Here is a 15,505-nt window from a genome sequence, read left to right on the forward strand (position 1 = left end):
GGGTACTAGCGTTTACTGGGTAAGTGATCTACCACTTGAGTCACATTCCATCTGTCCAAAGAAGAAATTTTTAAAAAAATCACCAACTCCACCTATCTTTAATAGAATAGGGCTGTATCACACTAGCAATGTAAAGTACCAACTTCATACGTTCCCTAAGCTTTACAACTTTACAAATATTATCTAATGATTGGCATGGAATCTAGAATCAATCCTCAAATATATGTTTTGCTAGTATTAGAAAACATGTATTTTTCCATTTGACACAAAGGAAGCATTCTGCATGAAAGATCATTTGTAAAAAAAATTTTCGTGATTCAAAATCCTTTACCTCCTTTAGTGTCACTCCTTCCGCTTCCATTGGACAGTGCCAACTCTTTATTATCGGTGGCCAAATTGTCTATATCATTCTCTTCTACAGGCAAATGATCTGGCTATTCAAAGAGAGAAATTACAATTTCTCAAACGAGGCCATTATATAAAGTTTCACAGCAACCTATGATTATAAATTTGGCTTAGGAGGAGTATAAAGCGTCCACATGGCCTACCTTATCAGAAACAGAGGAGAGAACCCGACTGTTACAGAGGTGCCCATCTTGCACCGCACTGATGTCCAGGCTCATTTTGGGATTGTAAGTGTGTGGATAAAGAGATTCAGGAAGATGCTTATACTCTTGGGCACACTGAAATACAAAGGTATGTTTTAAAAAGTAGTTTACAGTGAAAATTTCTATCATATAAGAAATTTTTTTTTCATTTTTCTTTTATTATTCATATGTGCATATAAGGCTTGGTTCATTTCTCCCCCCTGCCCCCACCCCCTCCCTTACCACCCACTCCGCCCCCTCCCTCTCCCCCCCAATACCCAGCAGAAACTATTTTGCCCTTATTTCTAATTTTGTTGTACAGATATAATCTGACCTCACTTTTTAATGTAATGTTTACTAAAGTACAAAATCTGCCAAAATATCAATTATACTCTAGGGAATGCCAACGAAAACAAACAAACAAAAAAAAAACATGGTTCGAAAGTATTAGTATGTTAACTGTCCTCAAATTATTATGAAATTTTTATTTTATTCACTCATATAGTTGTTAATGAGTAAAAGGAATCAGAATAAAAAAATAGTACATGTTCAAGTCTTCAGGGTTTTTTTTTTTTGGTGGCAGCGGAGAGCAGGACAGTTTAGGGGCTTAAACTCAAGGCTTTGTGCCTGCTAGGCAGATTACCACTTGAGTCATGGCCCCATCCTTTTTTTTGGCTTTAGTTCTTTTTCAGGTAGGACCTCATGCTTTTGCCCAGGCCAGCCTCAGACCATGATCCTGCTACCTGTATCTCTTGTGAAGCTGGACTACAGACATGTGCCCTACATGTGTCATCATGCCAAGCTTGTTTGTTGAGATGGAATCTTGCTGACTTTCTGCCCAGTTTGGCTCTGAACCACAGAGTCCATCTCCCTAGTGGCTGGGAATTACTGGTGTAAGCCAGTGCACCCAGTTAGATCTTAAGTTTTCAATGCCAAAGAGATGAAATGTACATAGTACTGTGGTGTGGATCTTGACTGTCCCCCAAAGGCCCAATGTGGTAGAGGCATGGTCCCCAGTTTGCCCAGGGGGAGGTCTTTGGGGGTGTGCCCTCAAAGGGAACAGTGGGACCCCAATCCCTTCCTCTTTTTCGTTCTCTTCCTGGACATGTGAGCAGTTCTGCTCTCCTACACACTCTTGCCATGGTGCGCCACCATACACAGTTAACCAAGATTATCAAGCTTATTTGCATTCACTGACACTGGTTTGTGTTCTGAAATGTTTGTATGTACTTTCAATTAATAGAGAAGGAAGGAGAAAAAGCACTGCTTACTTCTAAAAGCCAGTGCTCTGAAACAATGTGTATGCCTCTTTCTTTTACAGATCTATACTCTCGATTAGTGTCATTTGGCCGCCCTTGATAGATGAAATGAGTCACTGTCTCATCAAAACTCCACCTGAAACAACCAAATACAACAAAATGAATCACTGAAAGAAATAGCCATGCTGGTTGAAGACAATTACTACTCACAACGAACAAAATGTTCTGACCTGCACAAAACTGTCACAAGAAGAGTAAGAACATTAACATGACAGGCTCTACTCGTTGACAAATCTCATGCGTATATCCCTAGGTATGTAATGAGAAGAGATGCTACAAAAGAAATTTTTTAAAATTACACTCTCTTCTTCATACTCTTCTGAACTGTTTTCACTTTTCTCTTTTACAAAGTATATCACTTGAGTTTTGCAAAGCACCAAGTCCTGTTGTTGGCAGTCACTACTCTCTATGCATGTGCTCTGCTCTACAATAAGCTGAGAGCCTTACCTATTATCTCATTCATTCTTCACAAAAATCCTTAAACACTGGACTGTTAAATCCATTGTACAGAAAAGAAAACTGAGGGTCACTGTTAAGTAACTGTTCATGGATATACAGTATTACTTCAAAACTCATTTTTTTTGGGGGGGGTGGGAGCAGTACTGGGGTTTGAACAAAGGACCTCACACTTGTTAGGCTCTTTTACCACCTTTAGTTGTTTTTCAGATAGTCTTGGGTTTTTGCCCTGGGCTAGCTTTTGACCGAAATCCTCCTACTTATGCCTCCAGCACAGCTGGGATTACATTTATGTATTACCATGCTCAATTCATTTGCTGAGATAGGATCTCACCAACTTTTTTTCTGGGTTAGTCTTGAACTACAATCTTCCAAATTTCTGCCTCCCAAATAGCTAGAATTATGACCATAAGTCAGTGCACTGGGCTCAAAACTCATGGTTTTAACTTTTGAGATAGGATCACGCTATATAACCCAGACTGACCTCCCTCAGCCTCTGGCTTAACTCTTACGTCATGGTAAAACCCCTCAATTCCATCCCTTCAATATTCTCCTCCCTAAGAAAATAATCTAAATAATATAAAACACAGCCAAAGATGGTGGTGCACATCTGTAATTCTAGCACCCTGGAGGCTGAGACAAGAAGATCAAAAATTCAAGGAACTTCCTGGAGTACACAGCATGTCTCGATAAACAATACAAACAAAAAGGTAAACCATGTCATCTTTCAAGAGCTTAATTCCCTTAAATATATTTCCTACTGCCCTATGCAGCCTTAGGAATAACATTAAAGATACACCTTGCCTCATTGCATTGTGTGTGTTTCAAATAACTGTCTCTAATTCTACTGTTGAGGTAAATTATTAAGATAATCTAGAAAAAAAGAATTATGCTGCTTTAACCAACTAGGTTTAACCATTCAATTCCATTATGAAAATACAGAAACTATGTGTTTTACTCCTGAGAGAGCTTGCAAGAATGAATAGCTAGTGGTTGTAGATAATCTGGATCATGGTCTTAGATCAGCAGGACATTATCTTTTTTTGGGGGGGTGGGGGTCTTCTGGGGTTTGAACTCAGGACCTCACACTTGCTGGGCAGGTGCTCTACTGCTTGAGTCACTCCATCAGCCATTTTTTGTGTTGGGTGTTTTTCAAGACAGGTCTCAAGAACAATTCTGCCTGGCCTGGCTTTGACCATGATCCTCCTGATCTCTGCCCCCAAGCAGTCCTGGGGAAGAGTAACATATACAATTTTCCCATATTCTGCATGATATGCTAACATTCTAACAAAATCACAGAGGTTTAAAGAATAAAGATTGTTTATAATTAGATGACATTGAGTCTGTTTTATATGGAAGCAGAAGCTATTTTCTACAGCTTTAATATACACTAACAACTGTAACACAATGGGAATGCAGCAGTTGTGTGAAGAGCTGGCAGTCTTAGCTCTCTGATGGTAGGAGACAGAACCAGAACATCTCTTCAGGATGATGTGGTACTAGATCAAAGAAGGGAACACATGGGACACCTCTACTTGAGAAGAGATTACCCAATGAACATGTAAATACTGTACCCTCTGCATTCTTCCCTTTTGCCAATTATAAAGTTTGAGAAATCCATTTCAGGAAGAGATTTAATGCAAACTTTAACGCAACTGAACAGTTAAATTCTGTTTCAGAATTTCAGCAAGGAATTCTGGTTTTTATACTAAGGACTGATATTTTAAATCTTATAAAAATGTAAGCCCTACACTGTCCTTTTTAGTTTTTCATCAAGTCCATTTCCAAAGAATGCCCAAAGAAACATTTAACTTTAACAAATGCATATATACCCCCCCAATGGGGTTTTAATGAGAAAGGAAGGAAATAATGCTCAGCCACTGGCAATAAAATGTTAACAGGTAACTAATACAGTAACAGGTATTACATAGTAATATACAGTGGGTAATACAAATAAGAAAGCTTTACTAGTCCATAGTAAGATTATTTCACACTAAGTTGCTTGTAACTATTACAGATAAATTTTGCTTTTATATCCTCCTGACCTAATCAAATAGAAAACTAGTTAAGGTTACCAAAAGGGGAGATAAAACTAGTTATATTCCTCAAACTGTCTGTCACTTGTAAAATATGCTACATGCTTATCTATGGATGGTTGACCATAGTGATTCACAAAGCTAGCAGTGTGGACATCAGAGGATTGGTTATCTTAGGACTGGTTGGAACAGGCCAGAGTCTCTCAATATCTAACACTGATGCTATTTGCACTAGAGGCCTGTCTCTAGGCTGACAGAAGATCTGATGACACGTCTCTGTCTCTCTGTCTTACTGTTTCTTTCTCTGAGTCTCTACCACTGAGCTTCAGCCTGAGCCTGTGACCCTGTCTCTTAAGAAAGAAAAAAAAGATAAATTAAAAATTAGAGCATATTTTTAAAAGACCATCTTAATCCAGGAGAGCTGCTAGAGTGGTTATTACTACTAACAAAAGGACTGCAATCTGAAAATCACCAAGGTATAAAGTAACTTAATCAGTCCCACATGTATTGCTAGACTATAAGCTCCTTGAAGATAGGAATTCTTTTAAACTGTGATCATTCATGGATCCCAAGTTTATGGAAAAATGAGTTGCACAAAAGTGGTTCTCAAACATTTATTGCATGTTTAAAAAATACACATATAGAAGTGTATTGAGTATGGTAAATCAAAAATCAATTGAGAGACTTACAGATAATATTAGGTACTAAAAGGTAAGATAATTGTTTTCTTATAAATGCTCACAATAACTTCAGTTTTCCTTATAATTCTGGCCATTTCATCCCCACACAGAAAAATGTGCAATTACCTGTAATCTGCTCCAAGAGAGGCTGCAATCCCATTCAGTTCACTCTGCTTCTTACTGAGCTTTTTACTGACACATACCACGACTTTGTGAAGTGGCTTTGGAGCCTCTTCCTGTAAATGGAAAATAAAACAAACAAAGCAGTCATTATTGTCTGCAACATTTTAGCTCAAACTTCCACTTAATAAGAGAACTAAGACTACCTTCTCTGACAGGGCATTCTTCAGTTGAGGGCTGGCAGAAAGAGTGACAGCATTCCGAGAGCTGTTTGCCAAAGCAAGTTTCAAGTTTCTGACAATGACTTCTGAGAGTGGTGTACTAAGTTTCCTTCTCTGTTGGCTGGCACCTCTTGGGGTTTCCAAGGCTGCGAGTGCCTCCTATGTATATGGAGGAGAAGAAGTCAGGAAGGGAGAGGGAGAAAAGAGAAAAGGAAAGAAAAATGATGGAGAGGAAAATAGGGAGGGAAAGAGAAAGAGGAGGAGGGGAGGGTTAAAAAGAGAGAAGCCCCATAAAATTAATGGATAACAGTAGTTCTCCCCCAAGCAATAAAAAGAATGAACTGTAATTTATATCTGTAGTCTATGAAAAAAAAAAATTCCCATATTGTCAAGCAAAGTGCTTCAAAAAGACTAAGAGACACTTTTAGCAGTGCATGCCACATTTACCTGAATCCTAAAACTGACTTTGGGAGTTAAAATATAGGACACCAAAGCCAAACAAATGTGGAAGGAAACAAGGAAGCAAGATTGATATAAGCAAGACATGAGTGATGGGCTGGTGGAGTGGCTCAAGGGGTAGAGCTCCTGACCAGTAAGTTTGATGCCCTCAGTTCAACCCCCAGTTCCACTGAAAAGATAAAGGACATAAATGATAAGTTAAAAAGTCAGAATGAGATAAGAATTGTGAAAAATCTTCAAAAGTATAAAATACAACCCTGATTCCAAGCCACCCACAGTTCCCTAAGAGGAAACTGTTGTCCAAATGGCTTGCTTGTTCCTTTTTGCATCTGCTTAATATTTCTATTTACATTAATGATTTTTGTTAGTATAATGATGTAACAAACAACCTTACACACCATTTTGCAAAATCATGAGTAAAGGGAATCTTAAGAAAAGCATCTATGGGAAAAATTAATCAAGTACCTGCAACATTCTACATAAAGAGCATGAAATCAGATCAAGTTTTTGGTGAGTGGTATTAATGTGTACAATAGTTAATTTTTGTGACAGTAATGTAATCTATCCTATGTGGTTTCAAGTTATGGACACTCAGACCTACTACGCTTATAGTACAGGTAAATTTGAGTGATTTTAGAGTACTGAACTCTATGCATCCTGAGAATTTGTGGCTTTTTCTCAGCAATGGTTTCCTTGGAACGACATCCCCATGGACACCAAGGGTCTACTGTATTTTCTTGCCTGATGCTATTACTTCACTCACTTGAGAGTTCAGCAATCATTTGGATTTACTCCATGACTTCAGAGACAGGAATAACGAACCCCAGAAAGGCAGCAAGAAGGGCTAGCATTGTGGCTCAGATGGTAGAGCGCCTGCCTAGCAAGTGTGAAGTCCTGACTGCAAACCCCAGGGCCACCAAAAAAAGAGGCAGCAACAGGTAAGTAAAAAGTCTCAATCCTAGATCTCACAGCTGCCAAGACAGAGATTTTCTTCCATCTCTTAAAGCAGAGTGTTAATTACAGGATAAAATGTTACTTCAGAAGACAATTCATGTGAAAGCTCAGGACTTTTGAGCTTGTTGTATTAAGGACATTTTTTTCCACACAGATCACTAGAATTGATCAAAAATAAAGCAATAGCTGCGGACATGCCTAACAAGGATGAAGCCCTGAGTTCAAAATCCAATACCATAAAAAAAAAAAAAAAAGATACAAATTGTGCAAAAACTGTCCTGGGTGTCAGTTAATATTTATTTTCTACTGGGGATAAAATTCAGTGGGGAGCATTGCCTAGCATGTTCAAGGTTCCAGTCTGATCCTCAGCACCTCAAACAAACAAAAAGTCTTGAAAATGAACAATCTATAAACTTTATAGTAAGTCTGTTCCAAAACATACTAGCATGAATTACTGAAATGCTGCATCTTAATACCCTATGAGCAAACATCAACAAATGAGTATAATAATTTCACAAAGGTTCAAGGATAAAGAAATCATAGGCAATGGCTTGAACAGCCACTTGGAAGGCCAAAAGCTACGAAAGGAAACTGCCCTTGATTTGAAAATGAATTCTCAAAAAGGGAGACAGACCACACCCCTCAGATTAAACCCAGGAACAGACTGAACTCATCTCCCCTAAGAGAGATGACAGAAAAGGAAAGTGATAATCAGACATTTTCAAAAAGCAAGCCCTGGGTACTCTTGTATAATTAATATGTAAGTAGCAACTTAAATACTGTTTTTATTATTTTTCAACTTATACAATCATTTCATCATACTGTTTCATTTGATCCTTACACCTACGAATTCTCAGAACAAGTGTTATTTTTTTCTTTACGTGAAAGGAGAAAGTGATGCTCAGATAGGTTAAATGATCTGCCTCGAATCACACAGTTCATGACATACCTAGGACTTCTACACTGCCTACCTCAACCCTGGGTATACACTGGGACTCGATACTGTGAATCTACTTGCCAACATCTCTGGAAATCTACTACTATGAACCTGAGAGGTGATGCAGAATTTGGAGCTTTAACTTTTTCTTTGACTTTACCTTCACATCAAAGGAAGGCTTGAAGAGTTTGTCTTTGGACAGAAATTTTGATGGTGTGTCCAGGTGTAGTGAGGGCTCCTTCTGAAGTGGATGTCCCACGGGAGGACAGGCTGAAGCCTGTGCAGTGTGCTGTGAGATCACAGCATGAAAAGCTTTGCTCTGAAAACGGTTCATGTCCAAAGGCGAAACAGCTGTTTTCCTGTGAGTTTCCATGTACGTCCCAGGGTGTGCTGGAGAACCTGGATTTAGATCTACTTCACTTATTTTAGTTTCCAATCTTTGTTCTAGACATTTCAAATGAAAAGAAGCAAGTATGAGCCAATATTATCCACCCTTTTTTCAAAAAGTGATGTTTTTTAATAACGTTTTTTTTTCTTGGCAGTACTGGGGTTTGAACTCAGTGCCGTGTGCTTGCTAGACAGGTGCTCTACCACTTGAGCCGCTGTGCCAACCTGATTTGCCAACCTGTTTTTATATCTTAATGTTAGCTTCTATGGTAAGTCTCAGGTACACTTTAAACATAAAGCTACGTTCCTACATAAATATATGTTGGAGTGGACGAGCATATTAACTGAATAGTTATTTCAGTTACACATTAAAACAGTCTCAAGAACCCATGTGCCAAAATTATATTAATGTCAACCTAGTCATGGCAGAACAAAAAGAAAATGCCAATTACACGTACTCAGAAGGTTACAGAAAATCTTAATGAAATTTCAGTATCACCTGAATTCACTTTTGCCTTAGTCCTGAATTTCTAGTGTGTCTGGGTACATCAATCTTAGCTCTGTGGTGCTCCCAAACTGCTGATCTGCCCTCAAGCTATCATCTAATCACTTAGAGGCTGCTTGTGTCCTCCCACCCCTGCCTTCTACTTTTTATCAACATTAAACAAAAACGTTTTAGATGGCTACTCCATGCCAGCCAGGCCCACTGCTGGACACTGGAAGCAAATTCACAAGATACACATGGTCCCTCGTTATGGAGCTTATTGGTTAGCACAGATACAAAAGCAAAACAGATTTTCAACTGGGATCAGAACCATAAAAGGGCAAGATAAAATGTTATGGTAAGACAAAGCCTTCCTTGATGAATCAAGGTAGGCTTACCAGGGTAAAAAGGAAAAGCAGGCAAGTAAGTGTGAGGTGGTCCTGAGGAATCAAGCAAGAACCAGACAGGAGGGGCAGATCGAGCACATGAACCACGTGGTATGTTAGTGAGAGCAAAGGCATCAAGGGCAAGAGGGTTACAAGCTCACCTTCAGACTTCAGCAGTCACTCCTTCCAAAGTGAAAAGCAAAGCCAAATGACATTTCCTAAAAACAAACTGGCGCATTTATCTCCCAGAAATATAGAGACTAAAATAAGAGTTATTAGTACCTTCTTCAGGTAACCCTTCAATCAGAAAAAGCTTTTCATCTGCTCTCTTTCCAATTCTAGCAGTTTCCAACAGCCAGGCTATAGTGACCGCGGGCAAATTCCACTTCTTTGAAGCTTCATATTTAGAACCAACTGGTTCTTTCAATATGAGATGTGTACTGGCAAGCATGCCTTTCTTCACATTGGATTTACGAACAAAGAATTCTTGAACACTAAAATGTATGTAAACAAAAGCAAATGGTCATATATACAATTAGCCAGCAAATTAAGAACAAAGTTTCTAAATACAACACTGTGGTCAGAATTAATGTAAGTTTAAGAAAATTCACACTGAATAAAAGTTGGTATATTTATCTTAAATTAAGCTGATCCCTTTACAAGTGCTTATTCTAGGATAAAGATATACTGTTATAAAAAATAAGCTTTCTATAAAAACAAAGGTAAATTAGACTTTTAAAGAGCAGAAAAATTACCTCCTTAATTAGTACTACCAACATCCCAAAAGACATGATAGGAGCAAAATGTATAAACATTATGTCTTTTACCCCTTTTAACTTCCCAAAGCATTTTTACATATAATCTCAATTGGTTCTTTCAATATTTGTGAAGTATCAATATTTTACAGACATAGGAAAAATGAAGAGAAATTGAGTGACTTACTCAAAATCAGAAGACATCAAACAGAACACATGGGGCAGAAACAGAAGTCTAACACTTGAGATATAAAACAGAACTCAATCTTTTTTGACTTATAGGTCTTATGTTCCTGGCTTTTAAGATATTTTATAACTCCCAAGTTTCTCCTAGTACTTTCATAGGTTCATTTTTTACATTTAATTCTCTGATCCATTTGGTAGCTATTTGATATGAAATATGGCACTAACTTCCTTGAAGCCTATTTACTGAATAATGCATCTTCCTGAGTAATTTGAAATGTCCCTTTCATCACAAATAAAATTGCTATTTATATTGGATCTACTGATAGGACTTGTTCATTTATTGAAATTTATGCTACTTACAACCACATTGCTATTTAGTAAGGTTTTGTAAAACAGTTGAAGATACTGGAGAATTTATGGAGTGTTTATTCTGAAGGGTTAGAAGTCTGTATTTTGCTGAGGCATTACTGTGGTATAGTTTAATGTGGTACTCTCCAATTTGTACTTCCTAGAAATCAATGGTCAGGTTTGATTATTCTGGCAAGACTACTTTAAGGTGGAGTGTATCCTTCATGAGGAAGTACATATTACCTGGTTGTCTCTTTACTATGTGATTAACTACTGATGCTCAATGCCCGCAATTTTTATAATCTTACCATTTTTTCTTTCTCCTGGGTGGTACTTGGGTTTGAACTCAAGCAGGCACTCTACCACTTAAGCCACACTAGCCCTTTTGCTGTGTTAGGTATCTTTGAGAATAGGGTCTTGTGAACTATTTGCCCGGGATTGGCTTTGAACCACAACCCTCCTGATCTCTGCCTCTTGAGTAGCTGAGGATTATAAGTGTGAGCCACTGGTGCTTGGCCTCATTCCTTCTTTATTAAAAGGTAAACTTTGCTTTAGTCTCTCACACTACCATAGAATAGATTGTATAGGAAGGCAGGATAAATAGTTGATCTTTTCCCCTTGCCAGCTTTCAAAGCAAAGGGTTGGTTCCCCAGCAATGCCTCTTCTCTCCCTTCCTCCCTTCTTCCACCATACCTGACTTCCTATATCTTTCAAAAGCAACCAATTACCTTGGTCATGATTTAAGCATTAATGAGTATGTCTGTATCCACTGCAGCTACTAACTTTAATGATACTTACATATTCCTGTCTGGCTAGTACAGGTACTTTGACACCACCTTCCCTAAACAATCTTTGATAATGTCCTTTATATCTGGCCTGAAAAAAAACATTCCAGGTCTCTCCCTTTGTGAAAAACAGTATTTTAAGATTACAGCCTGGGCACAGGGATTGCTTGCTACCATTGGGTTGGTACATATTTCTATTTTACAAATTGTTTTGATGTCTTCATTGAACCAACATTTATTGAAAACAGTTTTTAGGTTTCCAATTGACATGGGCCTCAAAAACTTTGAGTTTTTTTCCAGACTGGCCTAGAGCTCAAAGCAACTTTCAAATTCATTTTATTTCAAAGTAGTCACTGCTCTTGCTTACCATTTTCATTTCTTAGTGAAAACCAGAGAAAAAATGCATTTACACTGAAAAAACAGAATAATTATCACCTACAAGGCTCATGGAAGGGTATAATGCTTAAACAAGCACAATTCAGTAACAGTCCACATTATCAGTATTAAGTAATTTACCTCTCCTGGTGACTAAGCCAATGCAGCATTAATGCTGTAGTCTTAAAACTTTGGCAGACATACATCTATGAACATCTTCCCCTCTGCCACCCTGAGCTATCACAAAGATGTAGCACCCACACACACAAATACAATATCTCATTAGAAAACTTTCTAGTAAGTCACAACAAAAACAAAAACCAAAAAACCATACACCATGACAGCAGGCACATTAAAAATATTACATACCAGGCTCCAAGATGATTTGCTAAGAATATCAAAGAATCTTTTTCTGCTCCAACACACTGGCTGAATGAAATAACACAATCCTCTAAAGGAGTCGTTCCTGGCATTACTGGGACTGGTGTAAAGAGAGGATTTGACTTTGGATCAATTAAAGTCTGATAGTCTATACAAGTAACCTTTTAAAAACAAGAGAAACAACAAGGCAAATCTGAAGTAAGAAACCGGTAGTTAACACTGGTTTAAGATACAGAAGCAGCAATTTTAGTATCAATGAAGATGTTTCACTTTAATAAAACTTGTTTGTGTTCATCAACAATACAGTTCAAATGATGTCTAAAAGAATAAACATACATCACTTCCTTACATTTGACAATGAAATCAAAAGGACTTATTCTTGGAACAGCTGAAAGTTGCTTTAAATCTCCTTTCTTCCAATGTTTTTTTCCTTCTTTCTTGTGGGGGGCAGGGGGGGACAGGACTGGGGCTTGAAGTCAGGGCTATGCATTCTAGCAGTTGGGCCACACCCTGTCTTTTTTGCTTTAGTTATTTTTCAGATAGGGTCTCACGCTTTTGCTGGGGTCAGCCTCAGATATGCCTCCCATATGGTTGGGATTACATGTGCCAGCCCTTTTCTCTTAATTCTTCATAAGTTAAAAAAAAGTACATGTCACACTTTGGCTTTGAAGGAAGATAAAAATAGTAGGAGTTGAGATGACCTAGAGTGATCTCCTAAGAAGGAATGTTGCTGCTATCGCCGTGGGACAGTAATTTCTATTATGCCAGGATTAGGGCCAAAAAGCTTATATATTTTCATATTTTAAAATTTCTCTTCCTAGGCAGTGGCGTAACTCAAATGGTAAAGCACTTGCCAAGCAAGTGCAAAGCCCTATGTTTAATTCCAAATACCACCAAATAAATTCCTTTAAAATTTCAAATTAAAAGATGAAATAAATAAATTTCCCTCCCTTTCAGCAGTCTAACCAGTGCTCAAACCCAAATTCCATTTGGACAAACTGAATTGCCTAAGAAATAAACATCAACACTTGCATTCAAGTATCCTTTAATACTGTGTTTCAATGACTAGTGCTCACTTACCAGCCAAGTATTTGTAACCACTTCCCCCACGGTTGCTTCCACTTCACACCCCAGAAGGGGAACCACAGCATAATCAGCAACAATTCTGCTCTGAAGAAGAACAATCTTTCCAGCATGTTCTCTTATGATATTTGCAATACTGCATTCATTTTCACTATTAAAACCCAAAACAAGGAAACTCTTTTGGCTAAATAAACCTTCTTCAGTAACTGTAGTATCATCAGGAAGGCAATGGCTGACAGAAGACTGGTTTTCTTGCAGAGAAATGTGAGTAGAATCATTGATGGGCTCGATGCCTGTAGAACCATTACAGGGCCCACCTCCAGCCTCTTCAGCTTCAGCCTTGTTAGCTTCAACTGGAAGAGAAGAAGAAATGTTTCTTAATAGACAATTTACTTTAGAGCCTTGTGTGTTTACTTTTTAGCAAGGACGTTAACGTAATAAGGAGACTGATAATTCTGACACTTGCAAGAGTTAAGGATCAGATGTACACCAGGAAGGCAGGTGGTATATCCCATCTTCAGGCTCCCTGAGCATGTTACCAATGAGGAAGGACAACAGCAATTGTGTTATCTCTAAGTCCCTGCTGTACTGGAAACCTGGACTAGCTGAAAATGATGATGCCTCATCAGACTTGTTTTAGGTCCAAAACTAGTGTAGATAATTCATAATAGAACTGAGAAAATATTAAGGAAAAACAGAACAAACAGGTCTAAGTGGTATAACAAACTGTTAACACAATATAAATAACTATAAGTGGAATGAAGTTGTAGTTGTTTCTACACATTCCTAAAATGTTTCCTACTGAAGTTGGAGCTACTAAGTTTCTAAATAGATTTCTTGAAAGTAATTGATCAAGGACTCAAGCAAATTATCTCAACCATTTCATTTTAAGATGAAGTTGGCTACAGATGAGTAAAGGAAAAATATACACCTACACAAAAATATAAATGTCACCAGCTAAAATATACAATCCCTAGTCTGCATCAAGCATCGTCAAATTAAGGCTAAATGTGTAAAGAGTAACTCAGTATGTTTCTGATGCGGTGTTAGAACGCAACATTTTACCACTGGGGTTGGCAAACTACAGCCGGACCCAAATTGGGTCCACAAGCTGTTTTGTAAAGGAAAACAAGAATAGTTTTTATATTTTTGTTTTGTTTTGTTTGTTGAGATAGGGTCTTACAATGTTTTCTAGGCTGGCCTTGTATTTGTGAACCTCCTGTCTCCGTCTCCCAAGCACTGGAATTACAGCCATGTACCACCATACCTAGTGGAAAGACAGTTCTTTAGCAGTTTGTAAAAATGCAAACATTAAGCCAGGTGTGGTAGTGCACGCCTGTAATTCCAGCACTTGGGAGGCTGAGGCAGAAGGACTATGAATTCAAGGTCAGCCTAGGCTACATGGGTAAAACCTTATCTTAGAAAACAACAATGCAAATAATTTGCTTTAAATGTAAAATCCATGTCTTTTTTTTGCAGTTACAATTATTTTGTAAGCACATCTAGGAAAAAAAGTTAGCTTTGCTACCGATGTATTGCTGGTAAGCTAGAAAGAAGGAAGAAACAGTGAAAAGTGAGCCTAATATTACAAAAACTATAAATACTAAGTTCCTATAAGCTCTAAAGAAGACTCTGAAGGGCTTAAGAGACTCAGAATAACCTAATGCTCTACAGCAGTTCTTCCAACTTACTTAGCAGTAATCCCTCTTCAAATACACCTCACCCAGAAGCCCAAAAGACAGTTGATAAACCTAGTATTGAAATAGCTCTTAAGTAAAAGGCAATTATGCTTTAAGAATTAATTATAAAACACTTGGGATCCACTGAAATTTGCTGTCACTTAACCAACACAAAGTAGTAAACTACTAGCTGCCTTGGAAAGAAAGGTTCAAGAAAATCACCTGCCCTCCACCAAAGACCCTTGCTGCAGAGTTAATTTGGTTCATTTATGGTGGCTTTACACCAAACATCCTGAACAATGAAGTGTATTCCTGATGTGATGCATTGCCGCAGCAGTAAGAGAATGGTTTAACAAAAGTGAATTTACAGCGAAATGCAGAAACAATGTGGCTAAAAAGGAATGCTTGAAAATCCCTTTCTAAGGGAAGGAAAACTGCCAAACACATTTTATGAAGCCAGTATTACACTTATCCCAAAACCAGGCAAAGACACCTCCAAAAAGGAGAACTATAGGCCAATCTCCTTAATGAACACTGATGCAAAAATCCCCAAAAAAATAATGGCAAACCAAATTCAACAACACACCAAAAAGATTATTCACCACGACCAAGTAGGCTTCATCCCAGGGATGCAGGGGTGGTTCAACATACGAAAATCAATAAACGTAATAAACCACATTAACAGAAGCAAAGATAAAAACCACTTGATCATCTCAATAGATGCAGAAAAAGCCTTTGATAAGATCCAACACCATTTCATGATAAAAGCTCTAAGAGAACTAGGAATAGAAGGAAAGTACCTCAACATTATAAAAGCTATATATGACAAACCTACAGCCAGCATTATACTTGACGGAGAAAAACTGAAACCATTCCCTCTAAAATCA

General features: G+C 38.0%; 1 protein-coding gene across 6 annotated transcripts in view; it reads right to left on the reverse strand.

The window, feature by feature from the left end:
• Window positions 1–15,505, reverse strand: part of Topbp1 (DNA topoisomerase II binding protein 1) — a 57,155-nt gene that overhangs the window by 20,036 nt on the left and 21,614 nt on the right. For 5 of the 6 annotated variants that reach the window (XM_074059396.1, XM_020165720.2, XM_074059394.1 and 2 more), the window contains 9 exons: window positions 12,937–13,292; window positions 11,845–12,017; window positions 9,309–9,520; window positions 7,930–8,213; window positions 5,405–5,578; window positions 5,205–5,314; window positions 1,859–1,982; window positions 549–683; window positions 332–434 (listed from right to left, as the gene is read on the reverse strand). In XM_074059396.1, coding sequence (XP_073915497.1) covers window positions 332–434; window positions 549–683; window positions 1,859–1,982; window positions 5,205–5,314; window positions 5,405–5,578; window positions 7,930–8,213; window positions 9,309–9,520; window positions 11,845–12,017; window positions 12,937–13,292 — 1,671 coding nt within the window. The remainder of the gene's footprint in view (window positions 1–331; window positions 435–548; window positions 684–1,858; window positions 1,983–5,204; window positions 5,315–5,404; window positions 5,579–7,929; window positions 8,214–9,308; window positions 9,521–11,844; window positions 12,018–12,936; window positions 13,293–15,505) is intronic. The other variant, XM_074059395.1, reaches the window with a different exon arrangement.

This window comes from Castor canadensis, chromosome 17, assembly GCF_047511655.1.
Source record: "Castor canadensis chromosome 17, mCasCan1.hap1v2, whole genome shotgun sequence".
Lineage (NCBI taxonomy): Eukaryota > Metazoa > Chordata > Mammalia > Rodentia > Castoridae > Castor > Castor canadensis.